This window comes from Oculina patagonica, chromosome 11, assembly GCF_052425735.1.
Source record: "Oculina patagonica isolate OP01 chromosome 11, crgOcupat, whole genome shotgun sequence".
NCBI lineage: Eukaryota > Metazoa > Cnidaria > Anthozoa > Scleractinia > Oculinidae > Oculina > Oculina patagonica.
Window position 1 is genome coordinate 9059194 of NC_135768.1, and position 18970 is coordinate 9078163.

Below are 18970 nucleotides of genomic sequence, written 5' to 3' on the forward strand. Positions count from 1 at the left end.
TGTTCGGAAACCGAATATTTCCGGCAGATTAGCGGAATTAACCGACGACTTCTTGTATTTGAATACGCGGTGGTTTGGTTCAGCTGTTTGCCGCGAAAAAAATTCCAAGTAGCCATGTGACCACGCCGCATCTTACAAGTTGAAGTTTACAAAAGCATTATGAAATTTTAGTTGGTTTATGGCGGAATTTGACATGGAAATTGGCAACGAGATTAGCCAAAAGATAAGGGTAAGTTACTACGATAATGGCAAATTTCATTTCGTGTTTGTTTAGGCCTTTAATGCGACATTTTAGCGTGTAAAAGTGGACTTATTTTAATGTCATTGAATCTCATGTACGCCGCCATCTTGTTATGTAGTTGTCAGCTTGTATCTGTTGTATTTGCGTTGAAGGCTAGGACAAAGCTTCATGAATAATTTTGATGGTTAAAGGCTTAAATCACCTTTGACCTGCCTTTGAAAAACATTTCTTGCGAGAGAAAGTTATGTAATTCAACTATTACAGGAATCAAAGATAGCTTTGACACTGGTGAAAATCAGATTTGGCAACACCTTTGAGTGTTTTTGATAAACGTTGTTGATTTTGATCAAAATCAAAGATGGTCCGTGTCAGTTTTGATACATGGTCAAAGGTGTGCGTCAAACAGAATTTTGTGAGTTATCCAGTCAAGATGTTACGGAATATAAATCAAATTTGACTACCAGTACATGTAATTCAAGGGGGCCGGGAGCAACTTCAGAATACCACACCACTTTGAGCTTTGTTGATCTTCAGCTGCCATGATCCTGCAGTTACTTTGAACTGCAGGACAAAAAATTAAAGATACATTCATGTACTAAGTGGCCAGGTATTCTGAGGTCTAGCCAAATCAAGCAGTTGGTTGCAAGTGCGGCTTTTGTCCACTCCGCTAACACATGTTAACATGTGCATGCACTAAACCTGTATGTAGGTCATTTTCAAAGTTCATACATGTACAGTATATAACACACTACCAGCATACTACTAGGATCAGCAGTGTCAAATTAGTGTCCTATGTGTAGATAGATAAAAAATGGTAATTGTGAACTTTTAAATTAAATAAGAAAGATGTTAATCTGTTGCCATGAGTATGGGATAGACCATCTTAATCTGACAGATTTGTTTTCCTTGTTGCCATAAAATGATTTATGATCAAAAAATTGTCCGGATATTACGTATGGTTATTATGTGGGAGGCGCGGTGGCCTAATGGTTAGCGCGCTTGACTCCGAGTTGAACAACCCGGGTTCGAGGCCTGGCCGGGGCGCTGCGTGGTGTTCTTGGGCAAGACACTTTACTCTCACAGTGCCTCTCTCCACCCAGGTGTATAAATGGGTACCGGCGAATCTACTGCTGGGGGGTAACCCTGCGATGGACTAGCATCCCATCCAGGGGGGAGTAGCAATACTCCTAGTCGCTTAATGCTACGGAAACCGGGATAAGCTCCGGCTGGATGGGCCTCATGGCTCGGAGACAGACTTTACTTTTTATTATGTCCAACCACACTTGGGATTTTTTGTCGGACATGAGCATATTTTGGTCAGCCAGTATCCGATGGCTAACTGGTATTTATAGCCGTGTGTACATGTACATAAAAAAAATAGAATATAAAATGACATCATAGTAGTAATAAGTCACACAATCTCATGCATGTAAACCAACCAGGCTTCAAATAACAATGTAAAGCGCTATGGTAAGACATGTCTCTTGATTTTGCAGGGTGCCATTAAGACAAAACTAAAAGAGCTTGGATCCTATGTTGGTGAGTATTTGTCTGTCCTCCTGGCCTTATGGCCCATCAGGCTTGGGCTTAGCTCCACTTTCTGTATCATGAATAGACCATGAGAATACAATTACTCGAACTCGAACTTCCTGCTAACTGGAACCTTTTTTGATTCCCCTACAGGTCATTTTCTTACTAACTTTACCCTTGATAACTTGAACTCCCGATCAGTGTTCTCCCTAGGATTTTGGGAAAGCCAGGCGGTATTTGGACTGTGGTTTTCAAATGTTAAAACCGGAGTAAAAAGATAACTAATTTTGCTTTGAGAAGCTTTAAGTTTCTGTTCTGAGCAACCCTAGTCGACTTAGTTCACCATTCTTTACACAAACGCGAGAATTTCGTTTCGTATTTCTTGTTACGATACCTTGAAGTGCAGTTGTGTTCTTGTATCAATTTGATAAAGGTAGCTTCCGTTCAAGGAAACAAATGCGTCACCCTCACAGGTTTGAACATAGTAATTCAAGGGTAAATCACTTTATTAATGACATTAATGGTGAGAAAACACAGTAAAAAATAATAAGTGATATAGTCTTTGCTTATGGATAGGAATTCCCAGTTCCAGATCTCAAACAGTAAGGTAACGTTGTGTTATATCTTCAATTTTAAGCCAGGCGGCAACTATTTTCCTGTGAATCAAGCTATGCGGCCCGCCTGGCTTTAAATACCTAGGGAGAACACTGCCGATAACTTGAAGCTTCTTCTAATTATCTTGAAGGTTCAAGTTATCGGGATTCTACTGTATTTAGAAGTACTCTTCCTCTTCCCCAGATGGGTTGCTAATTGGCCAGTTCGTACAGCTGTACATACATGTATTTATACAACAGCCTGGGTGTAGAAAAGCTCTCTCAGATAAAGAGTCTTGGCAAAAAACACAATAAAGTGACCCTGTCGGTCAGGACTTGTAACCAGACTACTCAATCCAGAGTCCAGCACTCTAACCATTAGGCCACTGTGCCTCAATTCAAACCTTTTTATATTATTATTAGAAATATCTGTCTACATGTATGTACATGTAGTAAGTTATTAGAGTTGGAATGTTAAAGGGACATTTTCACGGTACTGCGCATGTACCAGTTATGACGCAAGCAAAATCACTTCTATTGTTTATAGACCAATCGGAAGCGATATGTCAATATGCAAATCCTGCGCGTATTTTGCCCGCGTCATGTCGTGTAAGCTGATCGATCGATTGACTCGTCTGACTCGTTCAATCGACTCTCTTCAAAATTTCAAAGCTCATGCTGAAAATGTCGCCAGCATCTGGCAAATCATTCAACTGCCAGTGTTATGGTGTGTGCTCAAGGAAAGACAACTGGAAAGATGAAAGCAAATTGACCTTTGCTTATATGTCTGGAATGATTGATAAAAAGCGTAAAACAAGAAAGTTCAGTTTTCCTTACACTTTAAAGATTAAGTTTGTACATTCATCGCTTCTGTTATGATAGAATTCTCTCACTCGCATGAAGTTGCCTTGAAGATAAATCGGATAAAGCGACTGAAACATACGTTCAAATTCAATTTTGACATGCAGGAATACAGTCACGAAAACGTCGATGTGGACATGAGATTTCTTAGCTTATGCCGTGATCCAAAATAGTTGTAACTCCTTGTAGCCATTTTCTAAATGTTATCAACAATCTACCGCTTTTTTTGTTTTGCAAAGAGAACTTTGTGGTCTTTGTTAGTAAGCAAACAATCTGTGTGAGCGCTCGTTTGTATCTTATCATGTCCACTGTCACATCACACCTATAAATTTTATTCAAGTGCATTAAAACACTGTTCATACGAACCCGCACATTCTACAATTATGAATTTCCAAATGATAACTCCTTCTGTAAGCCACACAAGACCGCTTAGCACCACACCAGATTGATCTGTTTATCTTTTCAATCGCCAAGTACTCTTGAGAACGTCCCGTCGCCGGTCGATCATGATGTCGCTTACAAGACTCTGTATGTTAAATGGCTTTTTCGTTGCCCAGACACCTCAATCAGTCAACAAAACATCACTGACGGGTACTTGAGAAATAGCTGACTTCAGTTTGTCTAAGTGGAACGACGGATGGCAATGTTTAACGACAGATTCATTCGGATTTAAAAAACGATCGCTACTTTGAATTTAGTGTTGACCCGTATGACTTATTCTGGAAGCTGTCACCTCACACATACGCAATACTGTGAAACCCTCGCTTTAAACTTATTGAAAAGTGGTACTGACTGGTGTGTGTTGTTCTTTCTTGAAGATGATGAACTGCCAGACTATATAATGGTTATGTTGGCCAACAAGAGAAGCAAGGAACAGATGACAGAGGACCTGGTTTTATTTCTGGGTGCCAACACAAATTTGTTTACAGACTGGTAAGTACATGTGATATTATATATACCGGTATGAGAAAATTCTTGCATGCTCATTGGTTGTAACTTGTAATGCAACGCAAAAAAAATTTCTGATAACTGAGATATTGAAGCAAATTTTCCAAAAACAGTAATCAAGCAAGTGGTAAAAAGACAGCCAAACATTAAGGGCAAAATTTCCACACAATCATTTGTTGGGTTCAAGTGAAAAAATGCCATCTTATGAGGCATCACGTGTACGGACTTAGCACTAATTTTCCATCTAATTCTATGGTAAATTTCCTGTGTTATGGTATAAAACAAATCAAACACATTCATTCCATGGTCTACACTCCAGCAGACCATAGAAAACAATGCCATAACAATGCCATAAAATGTCCCAACCTTTGCAGTGAAACCACTCGCCTGATGGCTTGGCGAGGCGAGGCTCAAATGTTGCCGTACATGTACATTGTACTTATGTGTCAAACTTAAATGATATACTAATTGCGTTTGACGAAGGAGAACGCATACTAATCACGTTGTTTGTCCAACGTCAGTCCAGCAGGTTCTATGATTCAGTCCCGCGGGTATCGATCACCTGATGCCATAACCGTTTGAGACTTTTTGGACTGCTACAAGTGACCTCGACCTCATGCAAAGGGCCTCAATTTCATGCATATCAAAATGGCATCGAATTTGCATTTTTTGTGTAAACAAAATTAATGCGTGGAACGTGTACCCGAAGTTAAAATAATACCGAAAATGTCATGGGAAGCATATCATCCAGGGAAGTAGAGTTAAAGTCAGCCATTGAACTCGAAAAAAGTGGAAAACGAGTGAGTCATTTCGTGTGCCGCTTTGAAGTTTAGTACGTCCGCGCGAAAATCTTCCCACGTTGACTTTTTTTGTAAAACTTTCACCGCTGTGAGATTATGAGTTACCCATGTCAGAAATGTAATAAAATTTGGGGTTACAGCCCATTTAAAAGCTGCAAGCGAAGTGAACGCAACGGCGACCATCAGCGCACGCTTAATTATTGCGACATGAATTACGTGCGCAGTAAGGATGCGCATAAACAACGAAGTTGTCCATGTTCTTCGAAGTACTTGTTTTCGCATCTTTGGAGGTCAGTCGTGTAAAGACGACGAAAATTGTCTCGAACGCACTCCGCTAATCCATGATTATTACTAGTTTATGGGAAATGACTTGCATTTAGTAACAGACTGTTGTCTGTAGTTGACTTTGGTATGCAACTGATATTGAATATAGTAGTGTTGACAACGTACAACTTTCGAGAACACAACTCAAACACAACACTTTATTTGCAGCTGACTCGACAGCTAACACACGGCCATGTTGACTTTGTACATTACATACACTATGCTGATACCGCTTACCCCTGACATTACTGGACAGAGGACTCCTGTCAATAACAGACACTGTCTCGTAATGCAGTTCAACCTGGAAAAAGGAATGGATTGACTTGATTTCTCTTCTACATGTTTATTATGTTTGTTATTTATTTATTTTTTTATCTTGTTGACAGGCTGGTGAACATAATACAGAAGCTTCAAGATGTGACAAGTTTACAAGGTAAAGTATTCCTTAGATGTTTAATAATTATAGTTATTTTCTGCAAATGGAAAAGCCCCTGGCTTGGTAATGAGATTTTTTTCCATTGACCAACAAGTACAGCTAGTAGCAGGCAAATGTAAGGCAGCAGACACTTTTGAGTGTCAATTCTTGACTTGATATTCTATTTATGCAATCAAGCTTTGCGTATGGAGAAGTGATTCAAAACTGGACCATATTGTCAATACCATTATTCTAATTTCAATTGCATGGTACTGCCCAGGCTGGGAGGGGTGCTCCTCCAAGGCAATTTAACCCCCCCCCCCACCATTTTATTACATCCCCCTCACTTAATGAGGGAGACCGTCTCCCACATTAACTAAACAGTTTATAATGTACTGTATCTTTCTGTTCCATTTTTTTGGCAGAAAATACTGAACAATCAAGTTTATTGGTAAAAGAATCTATACCGCTGCAAGCAATAAAGACAGAACCTACTAAAAATAGAGAGAAAAAAGATGCTTCCTCAAAGACTTCATTAAAAGACAGACAAAGAAGCCCTCACAGAACTGAGGCAAGGGACCAGCAACTAAGCCAAGCCTCAGAGAAGAGAGAGAGTAAGTTCATAAATGGTAATAACAACTGTTAATTTTCAATAAATTTCCTGCAGTTCCGGCAAAATTGTGTCATACACAACTCCAAAGAAAAGCAAAAAATTACAACTATTCCTTCTACATCTGCTGCCTTCTTTGGCACTGTCTCTCTTCCATTTTAACAAAATGAAACCTTTTCTGAATTCTGATGAAATTTTGCTGTATTAAAGATCATCTAAAAAAAAAAAATAGAACAGAGGCGATGTCATTCATTGAAATTTGACAAACAAGTCACACATCCGGGGTACTATGCTTCTATAGTTTTTTGCTATGTTCTTAAAAAAATAAAGAACTAATTCAAAAAAAATTATGTTAACCCATTGACTCCTGGAGATTTTCTGAAAAACGCATTTTTAAGGTGCTTTTGACCTTTCAAGGTCTATTATGAGCTAAAATAGTTCCAAATCACTCAAAACGGGCCTTGAAACGCAAAATGCATGCTTGTTTATCACCAGAACCACGTTTAGCAACTTTTTAGTTCGTACATGTGCACAAATCAAAGTTTGGAGATAAACCATCCTACCACTTTAGGCTTTTCTTTTTTTATATTTTTTTTTTTCGCTTTTCCTTTTTCTCTTCTTCCTTTTTTTTGCTGCAGTGTTGAGCCTTCTTCCAGGCTTCTTTGTAGTGGAAGAATTTCGGGGAAAGCGCAAATGGGGCAAGAACTACTTACCATGGACAAGCAAAGGGTGGAAAGGGGAAATTTTCCTCTGAGTTTTTCACTAAAATTTCAAAGCGTTTTGGTACTGTCTCTCATCCACATGTAGATGTCGCCTTTCTGAGTGAAAGGTGATGCCGTCACAAGTGGGACAAATGCCCGGATCCTTTACGGCCGGTTTAGGCCGGTTTAGGAGTCAATGGGTTAAACCATCTAGAATTATTCTAAATTATGATAAACCATCTACATGTATATAGCTAGTAAGGTGGATGTATTTCATCATAGCATCATAATTATTTTGGCTTGACTTGGCTAGAAATTTGTATAAAAGCTGTTGAATTGACACTCTACTGTACAGTGAACATGTAGGTAAATTAAGGGCTGAAATATGTGTATAAAAGCAGCACTTGAGCACTGTGCCTGTTGATGTTAATCCATCCATTTGATTGTTTAGAACAAAAGGTGAGCAGTAATGTTGTGAAGACTGTTGGTTTGTCATCCAAAGGCTCAACACGAAAAAGAAAGCACTCGTCATCTGATGAAGAAGACTCCAGAGCAGCTAATCTTCACAGTATAGTAAAAGTGAAGGACAGAAAGTAAGTTAAGAATATACACTTAATGACTGGTCCCGAGGGAAATCAGTTAATTTTGTTTCCCGAGAATCTCATTGTTTCCCGTGGTCTTGGGAAACAATGAGATTCTCGGGGAAACAAAATTAACTGGTTTCCCTCGGGACCAGTCCTTAAGTGATTTGTTATATAGCACAATGAAGACTTAATATAGAAAAACAGCAGTCGACGGTCAATATTTGCAGACAACAGCACACTGTTACCCTCTGACATCATACACTGTAGATTTTCAATGTTCCCCACACAAAGACTTTTGCTGGGAAATAGTTTTAGTGTTAGATGTCATGTGAAATCAGGGTAGTGAATGAGAGCGCATGCTGTTGGAAAAAAAATTCCAGCTATTATTAATAAAATTAACAGATACAGTACTGCAAATCGAGAACTGTAACAGTAGGAGCTCACAAAGTTTCAACACCATTCTCTTGTTCAGCATGTTCAGTTTTATGTTTAGATGAGAAGTATGTAAAGACCACACACTTGTCTTACTTGTCTATTCCACGGCAATGTCAACCCTCCAAGTTTATTTTTTTTTCCTTAGTGGCCATTTGGCCACCGACTGCTCAAGTTTGGTTGCCAGTGAAAAATTTTAGTCACTAAATTAAGCTCAGGCTTTCAATCCTTCTTCTCAATTTTAGTCGCCAGGCTAGCGACTTCGGTTCCAATTTAGTCGCCAGCTCCAAAAATTTAGTCCCCATGGCGACTAAAATGGTCTGATCTAAAATGAAGGGATTGAATGTATTGAACGACATTTTTGCAATAGGAGTACTTGGAAGGGAATGCCAGTTGGAATAAAGTTGCTAATTATTAAGAAACAAAGATTGAGAGGTCAAACAGACACTCTGACTTGTTTTTCCTTATTCAGCTCATTTCACATTGAAGCCAACACGTGCAATTTACAAATTAAGCACTTACATTTAAATATTCTTTTGTTTTGTTTACAAAGGCCAACTCTTCCAGTTTCTAAGCAAGCTTCTGGCAACCTCCTTAAAAAAGCTGTGGCCGAGGCACACCTCTCTGTCAACAAACCTGTTCTTTCATCGAGTCTAAAATACGACCCTACATCACCACCCTCCCCTATAAGATCACACAGTTACGAGGAAAAACAACAACAAAAAGAGTTATTGCTACAGCAGCATAGAGAGTTACAAAAACAATTTTTACAAATGAAACAAGCAGAGGTAGAAACCAAAGAAGAAGAGGAAGACGAAGCAGATGAAAGTGACAAGGAGATGGAGAAGGAATCGGCAGAACAAGACGAAAATGTCCAAAGTGACGAAGAAAATCAAGAAAGTAAAGAAGTGGAGGAGGAACACAAAGAACAGGTTGCTGTCCAAGAACCAGAGTGTGTTATTAATACACTGTAGGCCTTATCACGGTTTTCGACGCCATCTTGACGAGTACATTTGTAGGCAAAGCAGGTAGAAATTACAGTGTTTGTATGGGAAATTACAGTGTTTGTATGAATTGTTAAGTTAATTAAGATACAGTACATGTACTAGGCAAAAGTTTTTATTTGCAGAGTTTGAAGGATGTAGCTGTGAAAGTGTTCAGTTACGTTTTTAACTTCCCCATACATTTGTCTGTATTTTTTCCGCATGAGTGACGCTCTCGTGGGAAAAGTTATAGACAAATGTATGGGAAATTAAAAACGTAACTGAATGCTTTCTAGCCCAGCTACATGTACCTCCGTCAAACTCGGCAAATAAAAACTTTTGCCTAGTATTTTAACTTTACATTTCATAAGTTGTCCAGAATTCAATTTTTGTAAAAAATATTTGCCGTCAGATTCCCATACAAACACTGTAATTTCTACCCGCTTTGCCTACTCGTCAAGATGGCGTCGAAAACCGTGATAAGGCCTATTAGGCCCTGATGTCAACATATAAATTCTCCTCACTTGTTTCCATACATTTCTTATACCACTAGTTGGGAGAATTTGATTATAATGTGGCAATTTGATTACTTTTGCAGGAACCAGTTATTGAGCTTCATGTCTCTGAAACCGAGACACTAGAGTATGGTTCTGAGCCTCCGGTGGGCGATACCAGAATTGTTGCCTTCGCAGACAGCCAAGCTGGAGGAGAAGATTCAGATGAAGAGCGTAGAAAGAGAAGGAAAAAGCGACGGGCTGTTAAATCTAAAAAGTATGTGTCATGCAACTTTAAATTCTTTAAAAACAAAATTGTCAATGTTTATACAGTGTAGTACATGTACAATAGAATCCCAATTTCTCGAACCTTTCATTTCTTGAACCTCCTGAGAATTTGAACCAAAAATCGTTTTCATCAGATCTATATATGCTGCAATTTTATCGGTGGTTTAAACAGGTGGTTTACCTGTCAAGAAACATTGGAAAACATCTGATGCGTAGTTTCCAATCGAGCAACATTTCAATACTTTGGCAGGCAACTTCCTTATTCAGTTTCCACTAGCCATAAAAACATTCACACAAACAAATTTGCAAAATGGCAAAATTCAGAATGTTTAGATCCTATGAAGTGGAAAACATCGTAGAAAGTTCAATTGGTTTACACCCCACATTAGCATCATGTCTAGTCACCAGGCCCATCATGAAAAGATGCACGGAACGCCTGGAGGTTCAAAATTGTTTGCAAAAGAATCGCCTTTTTCTGAGAAAAACTGCCTCAAATGATCAATGTATTCAGAATTTTTTATTGTAAGGATGTTTAACAGCTGATTTGTTGCTATTATGAAGCAACTTTTCTTTTTTTCCTGTTTACATGTAATGCGAAAAAATGCGCCAAAGATGCGGAGGATGCGGAATTTAGCAAACTATGCAGATCCGCACCACCGCGTCCTGTCAGATGCCCTGGACTTTCTTTTTTTTTGGCACATTAATATTCATACTTTCGATTATCCGGACTCTTTATTATCTGGACTATTTGGCCTAGTCCCTACGATTCCAGGTAATCGAGGTTCATCTGTAATAATCTAATTGTTAATTTTTTTTTTTTTTTGCCCATCAAAAACTCATTTATAATTCATAAAGAAAATACAAAATAAATTAATGTTTAATATTAAAGTTTCTTTAATTCTGATAAAGACATGGCTAATCTTTACATCCAAAATATTATTTATTTATTATCTGGGCCAAAATAAACCCAATTCTAAATATTACTTCAAGTCTGAATGAGTTGATCTACATCAGATGATTTTGAAGAGGTCAAATAATGTTGTATGTTGTATCAAGTCTAAAACACTTGGTTGTGCCTCGTGTTTTAAACTTGATACAACAGTGCCGCTCATTTATTAAACATTACGAAATGCAGGGAGAAACCATCAAGTCCAAAGTTCATAGTAACACTAGATGGTGTGGACAGCGACTTGGAAGACAAATATGACGTACAGGTTAAAAAAGAGAAGGAGAAAAAGAAATCAAGAAAGAAAGCAGAAGTAGATGATTATGAAGAAATTGATACGACAGATGTGGCAGAAGAGGTGAAACCAACATTAGAGATGGCTTCTCCTGAAAAACCTGTTATTAAACAGATTACATTTGATCTGGACGCTGCTCCTGACGGTGAGTTCATTGAAGCCAGGTAGACCGTAGCTACAGTGTTTATGTTGTGGTTCAATTTTTTCTTCGGTTTAAAATTTTTCTAACCAGTTTGATATATATTTTCCTTTGTTTCAGATTATGATAATGAACATAAGACAGTGAAAAATAAAAATCAAACTGGTTTGAAAAATTTTAAACCAAATGTAAAATTGAACCACAACATATACAGTAGTCACTTATGGTGACCCAGAAGCTAAAGGTCAAGCAGTTTCTCACTTTTATTGCTTCATAACAAAATTTATTTAAAGAAAATGTTTGGCTTGTATTATGTTAAGTCTCAAGGCACATACTTGTATACACACACACAAGTGACTTGTTTAAATCCAGGTATTTTCTTAAGGCTAAAACTGTCTTATTGATTTCACCCTCACTCTTTCTTGCTAAAAACCAAAAATACTTTGCATGGTGAAGTGAATTGTGAATACTTAATTTATGGTACCATCAGATTGTAGACCCGGCGTATCCCATCGAGTATTCGGTAATCGAACCCAATCGAATACCAATCGTTCGATTGTGTTCGGTAATGGAACATAATCGAACTCACAATAAAATTTGATCAATCGAACAAAATTGAACGTTCGATTATCGGACAGTTGACAATCGAACAAAACCGAACGTTTGATTACCGAACCGTCGACAATCGTACTCAATCGAACGTTAGATTACCGAACTCCTGTTTGTTTTTATTGCAGACAGTTTGTAGGTGTGCCATCCTCCTGATTAGTCCTGCGTGATTTACTTATCAAAAGACGGATTCCGAACAAAATCGTATTGGATTAAGTTTGATTGTGTTTGATTGTGTTTGATTGGTTCAATTGGTTCGAAAATTGAACTCACAGCAGAATATATGTTCGATTTTGTTTGATTACCAAACCCAGTCAAACAATTGTTGTTTGATTGGGTTTGATTTATTAATTTTTGGTTCAGTTTTGTTCGATTGGATATGTAGAGTAGCTTATCCAGTAATACTAACAAACCCAGTAATTCAACAGTTTAATGGTAAAACAGGCCAAGACTAGACCACAACTTTTTGCCTTTCTCTTCTGGGTTCTTTAATGTCTCCTGCTGACCATACACGTAACACTGAAGTTGCTGGAGTCGAGGCCTCGATTTATCGTCCTTATCTGTGATACTTTTTGTTTGTTAGGGAAGTAATTATTTAGGCATGGAGAAACATTCTTAAAAATTTTCTCCTTCAATTTGATCTGGATTCAATAGTTTTCAACGGAAATTAAAAAAGAAAACTTTTCAACTAAGCATGAAATACACTGTCCACAATGATAAATCACTGCATGTTCAACACTTGTTTTATTGTGTGTTTTTTGTGCATATAAAGTAGTATGTAATATTGGATTTATTATTGTTTTTTTTTTTATTAAGATGAAAGTGAAGAGTCCTCTCCCAGTAAAAACAAGCAAGCAGAAAAGTGTAAGTTTTGGCCAGACTGCAAGAATGGAGATGAATGTCCTTTCTATCACCCAACAGTAACGTGCAGGTCAGTGAAGCTCTTTATGACCATTCACCTTTAAAGCTTTATTAACAAAATAAAGTTTTTCTTTCTGGGCCTGGCATGTATTACTCAAGGGACCTAAAAACTTCCTGGGCCCAAAAACTTTTCGGGGCTCTTTTCGGGTGATTTTCTCGGGTCCTGGAAAGTGTTTCTCAAATTACATGACTTTCTCCCGAGAGGTTTTTGGGACTTTTGAGAAACACACACCAGGTCTCTCTTAGCACTAGCTCAGGTTGAACAAACATCAATGCTGACACTTCAGGAAACTATGGTGAAAAAAAGGCTTTTAAAAATAATATTATTATAATTACTGTTAATTTTAATTTTTATTTAAAAAGTGTAAATCTCATGGAATTGCTGTTGTAATTTCTCATTTGAGCCAGTCTTGGAATTAGTCCTGATAGTGTCCATTTTACAGAGAGCTGACTTTAATTGCATCTGTTTTTCAGATCTTTCCCAAATTGTAGATTTGGAGACAGCTGCAGGTTTATTCACCCACCTTGTAAATTTGATGGAAGGTACGGAGAAAGCTGACGTAGCAATGCCAACTAAAACTTGGATCTGTTCATGTAGTTTCACTCTCTTCCTGGAAGCTCCTCCCTGAACTTTTTAAGCTACAGTGGAACCCCATAGGCTATTAAGCAGCCACTCATTAAGCAGCCACCCCATATTAAGCGGCCAGTTTCTTAAGTCCTGAAACTTTTGTCAGTATAATACTGTAAATAAACCCCTTTAAGCAGCCACCTCTATTAACCAGCCACGGCCACCTTTCTGCCATCCCAATGAGGGTTCTTCTATCCCCTATTAAGTGGCCAGTAAGAATGTAATATATATGATATTTGGATTTATTTTCAACAAGCTTGGACAGCTTATTCCAGTTTCCATAGCCATAGCAAAAGATCACTAGAAGAATTTTAACTCCTCTCTGGATAAGATGTTAGTCTATCACAGGGTTACCCCAGCGAAATTGTTCTGATAAAACTGAATAAAGCGTTTTCTGTTATTTTTTGTTTAAAAAAATATGAGCTTTCAGCAGCCAGACTGATTTCCTCGACATATAAAAATACGTGATGCAAATTGTTCTGCCCTTTTATTGATAATATTCCATTTTTTTTTTCAGGTGTACTAATTCAGTTTGTCCCTATACTCACAAATTGAAAAGCAAACAGCAGACCTCTCCTATAGCAGCTCCGATATCAGGTAGGCACTCCCATATAATGAGCTGTATAGGAATGTGCCACTGTGAAGGGTATGGTTTTCAAGCAGTTTACTCCTCAGTAGAGTACCGTAATGATTCGATTTAGCGCCCGGGGCGCTTATTTACTTTTGGCACCTCAAGGGAGGGCGCTTATTCGGGACAGGGCGCTTATTTAATTTTTCGAGAAACAACCAAATGTTCAAAACAAAAATTTAATAAATATTAGCAAATTGTTGAAAGTTCAGCTACTTTTAAAAGAATTGTTCATTTTAGCAGTAAATATATACATGTACGGTACGGTAAATGTTCATCATGCGTTTATCTATTCGACGTCGATGACTTCAGTAGGGGCAGTTATCCGCAATAGGGGGCGCTTATTAGAATAGGGGCACTTTTAAGAATGGAGCATGGGGACGCTTGTTAGAATGGGGGCGCTTATTGGAATAGGGGCGCTTATTTACAAAAACACATTCGGGAAGGGGGGCGGTTATTCGGAAGGGGGCGCTTATTGGAAGGAGGGCGCTAAATCGAATCATTACGGTATAGAAAGTACAGAGTTTTGCTCTAGAATAGGATATCATTTGTCAGGAAGCTGATCAGATCAATCCAAAAATGTACAGAGTGCCCCCCTCCCCCCGCTAGGCACTACTTACAGTGTACGGTGATTCGGTTGCACAAATAACAATAACTTACTCGGAATGTGAATAAATTAATTTCAATTTTATTTTTTGTCTTATTTGTTTGTTATATCAGGCTTCATGTTTCCATCTCCAAGTGTCCTCGTCCCTCCATCCCCAGTTGCTCAACCGGTTCCTTGCAAGTTTTACCCATCATGTACAAAAACTGACTGTCCGTTTTATCATCCTAAACCAAAGGTAGGTTTCAGTACTTAATTAAGAGTACCTTATTACATGAAATTTTCGCGACACGTTAATTTTGCGAATTTCGCAATTCCAAAAAAATCGCGAAATTAAAGTGTCGCGAACATAAGATGACGCGAAAATTAAGTGACTCATAATAAGTTTAGTGCCACTGAAGGAAGAAATTATCAATCCAAATGGATGTTGTCGTCAATTGACTCAAGAACAATAACTCATGCACTTACAAGCATAACCTCCTCGTAAACATTAACTGCTCTGTTGTATCTATTGCTGAGATTTAGTCTCGCCCTTGCTTTTTTGTTAATTTTGACGTTTTCTTTTTTTCATTCATGAAGTCGTTTTTAAAGGAAATGTAAATTGTGTCTTACTCAAAAACGCGAAATTAAAGTGATTCAAAATACCAAATTTTCGCAAAAACGCGAAATTTAAGTGTCGCGAAATATGCGCACCTCAAAATCGCGAAATTAACGTGTCGCGAAAATTTCATGTAATAAGGTACTCTTATCACCTGTTACTGTGAAAATGCTTTGATACTGTGGGGAGAAAACGGATGTTAATCTTGTACGTTTGCTGCTTTTCTTGTTGTAGCCTTGTCGTTTTGGACTTAACTGCACCAGACCAAACTGTCCATTCACACATCCGGCAAAACCTTCCTCGTTAAAATGGGTGTCTCCAGCTCTGCATATAAGGTATGTAGTAGGCTATTTTATACTGTAAGTAATACTGTATATCAAACACGAGAGACAGTGTTTTATCGAGATATCCAAACACCGAAAAGAGATTTGAAAATGAGACATGCAGCAGAGTATTTCTGGCGAAATTCAAGGTGTTTGGATAGCCAATGAAACACTGTTTCGAGTGTTTGATATATCTTCTCAATCGAAACAAAAACTACGAAGTAAACAGAGAAATAAAATCGTACAAATGTATGCTAGTTAAAACTGTGTTTTAACTTGATTAACTTCATTATTTTTGTGTTTGCAGTGAAAGAAGATTCGCCATGTCAGAACAGAAAGTTACCTCAATGCCCGTGTTATAGTGGATGATTTTATTTTTTAAATCCAGTATTGTTGTAAATCTGTTGGTGTTTTGGTTGACTCCGTCAATGTTGTTATAAATAGTGATTTTATGCCCAAACCCTGTTGTAATAATTGAATACCCGCGAAAATGAATTACAAATTAATTCTCATGCAGATATCGTGCACTATCTTTGTTAACTTCTTTGTTATTTGCTAATAAATATATTACATTAACTACAGTAAAGTAAGGATAACAGGTCCTGGGCATAATCCAGGCGCCGCTTTACACATTGTCTTGCGCCTGCACTCTCATTGCTCTGCGGATTCCTCCTACACGACACCTCCGATTTTAGCCAATAGACAGCCCGCCGCACACAAGGAAGTGACCTCGTCCCCAGGGTCGTCTCTGCTTTTCCCAACTAGCCGCTTTTATAATCGTCAGCATTCTCATCCCCATAGCCCTTTTCGTTTCTTTTATCCGGTGAAGCCTTGGCACGAAAAACAAAAGGATCTGGGGACGTAGGATTTTTTAATCAATTCGAATTTCTTTTATTGGTTGTTTTTAAACAACCAATAAATTCAAGAATTCTTTGTCTTAAAAGACAAAGAATTCTTGAACGGAAGTTAAAAACACAATGACTCTCACATACATTCTTTTGAAACATCATGACTGCATACATGAAGACCGGACGTCCTAGAATCTAAGACTCGAACGGCTGTGTCCCCAGAGCCCTTCGTTTCTAGTGCTAAGGTCCCGCCGCCTAAGAGAAACGAAAAAGGCTATGGGGACGAGAATGGTGACGATTTTGAAAGCGGCTTGTCGGGAAAAGCGGAGACGACCCTGGGGACAAGGTCACATGGTATCCTCATGAGGCGAAAAAAAAACGCACGATGCATTTTTTTTTTTCACCTCTCGTGAGACGAAACGTTCATCTCACGACTTAACAAGAATTATTTATAGTAGATAATATTGAGTATTGCTTTAAAACCGGATTAACTGGAACAAGTTGAAAGGTTAGCTAATGTTTCGCTTCAAAAATATTGACAAGATGATACGAAATTTATCCCATTACCATTTTGTTAGTCAAATAATGGTGCATACAAATATTCATTTTTTTTGTTTGTTTCTAATTTAATTCTTTGCCTTTCAACTAATAAGAATACAGCTATTTCAGTTAACGTTGTCCGGATCAAAGCTAAAAGACAAGACTGAAAGGCAGTATGGGTAGAAGAAGAGAGCAACTGCGCGTGCTGAATACTAAAATATATAGTGACATGACAAACGCAAATTTGCACGTTTTCTATTTATTCAGACATGTGAAACAAGGTGCTTTTAGTCACACTCAATTTTAGAAGAATTTTCAAATGTCAGAGCTAAGCGACAGTGAAAGTTAAGCTACAGAAAGGCCTCCTGAGAGGAAAAACAAACTCGTGAATTCTCCACGTGCAAAATACAAATTTGTACATTTAATGAAGCTTATATGCAAATTTGTAGTGGATACCCAGAACGCCATACGGTATTGCCTTTTAGCTTTAAGCTTTGGCCCGACAACGTTTATTGAAATAGCTGTATACACAGAAGATTTTTCTTTCAAACCTTCGATTGTGGTTGTTTAACAATGAAATAACATCTTCTGGTCGTATCAGAACATTTGTCAAACCAAAACGCATTTAATGAAGCTTATATGCAAATTTGTAGTGGATACCCAGAACGCCATACGGTATTGCCTTTTAGCTTTAAGCTTTGGCCCGACAACGTTTATTGAAATAGCTGTATACACAGAAGATTTTTCTCTCAAACCTTCGATTGTGGTTGTTTAACAATGAAATGACATCTTCTGGTCGTATCAGAACATTTGTCAAACCAAAACGCATTTAATGAAGCTTATATGCAAATTTGTAGTGGATACCCAGAACGCCATACGGTATTGCCTTTTAGCTTTAAGCTTTGGCCCGACAACGTTTATTGAAATAGCTGTATACACAGAAGATTTTTCTCTCAAACCTTCGATTGTGGTTGTTTAACAATGAAATGACATCTTCTGGTCGTATCAGAACATTTGTCAAACCAAAACGCAGATATACGCAGCACTTACGTAACGCAAAAGGTAGCTACGTTAAACAAAGAATGTTCTATCTTCCTGTTGCATATGTAAGAGGCTCCAGTCACGAAACAACGCTTCTACAGATGATGTTAAGTAAAAAGCGGGGCTTGTTTAATTTACTCTGCAAATATGCAGAAGTTTGTTTGCTTTTTCGAAGTAAAGACGCTGCTGTTCCAACTACGCCCCCCCCCCCCCCCCCCCCACGCCCTCTAGAGTTTCGACGTTTTTAAAGTTATTTGAGATGCAGTTCCCAATTTGGTAATGTGAGCTCAACCTGTCGCTAATTTTAACAGTTTATTGATAAACTGTCGACCGACCAAAGGGCAAATATTTTCTCCCATTTTGACAAAGAAGTGGTATTGTTTATACACGAAAATTAAAAATAGAAACTCGTCAAAACTCAAAACGAAACTTGGCAACTTGCTCCAGCAAAATTGGAATTGCATTTGAGAGTTGCTCGTGGCAGGGAGACAAGCAAATATATAACTCATTAACATTTCCACTAAACCTACTTTGGTCGTTTTATTCTATATAATACTTCTAGCAAGGGAAGAGAGAAATGGGCATATGCGATATGTCAGAGGATAATAAAACTTCAGAAAAAGCTTTATGGGCTGCTAGTATCGAATGAATAAACGAAAAAAGAAAGCTATTCTCTTTCTATCTCAAATCAATTCAGGCCTCTCAAATTCTGTTCTCCTTTAAAGAAAACAAAATATTATCTTCTATGTTATCACAAAATGTTCGCGCGCAAACGTAATGAAGTAACCTCTTAGTATCTTCCGTCGTACCAGAAGATTTTCCAAACCAAAAACGCAGCAGTCACGTAATACAAATTGTTTATGTCAAATAAAGAGTGATCTAACTACCTGCAGCATATGACTTACTTGTTCTTAGCATAACAACTTTGCATTAGGCTCGGGGGAGCAAGGATGGCGCAGTGGTGAGAGCGCTCGCTTCCCACCAATGTGGCCCGGGTTCCATTCCTGGACCCCGTGTCATGTGGGCTGAGTTTGTTGTTGGTTCTC

The 18970-nt window shown here is 38.1% G+C and overlaps 2 protein-coding genes across 2 annotated transcripts in view; one reads left to right on the plus strand and one right to left on the minus strand.

Annotated features, from left to right (window-relative positions):
- LOC144631064 (protein N-lysine methyltransferase METTL21A-like) overlaps positions 1 to 18970 on the minus strand; it is a 156805-nt gene that overhangs the window by 67563 nt on the left and 70272 nt on the right. The gene's annotated exons all lie outside the window — the stretch shown is intronic.
- LOC144631053 (zinc finger CCCH domain-containing protein 14-like) lies at positions 11 to 16011 on the plus strand. The gene is made up of 15 exons (XM_078489425.1): positions 11 to 229; positions 1738 to 1780; positions 4044 to 4158; positions 5684 to 5730; positions 6138 to 6326; positions 7475 to 7616; positions 8593 to 8990; positions 9619 to 9793; positions 10940 to 11190; positions 12610 to 12724; positions 13189 to 13257; positions 13860 to 13939; positions 14691 to 14812; positions 15407 to 15507; positions 15803 to 16011. The coding sequence occupies exons 1-15, from the start codon at positions 179 to 181 to the stop codon at positions 15855 to 15857; spliced, it is 1953 nt and encodes a 650-aa protein (XP_078345551.1). The 5' UTR covers positions 11 to 178; the 3' UTR covers positions 15858 to 16011.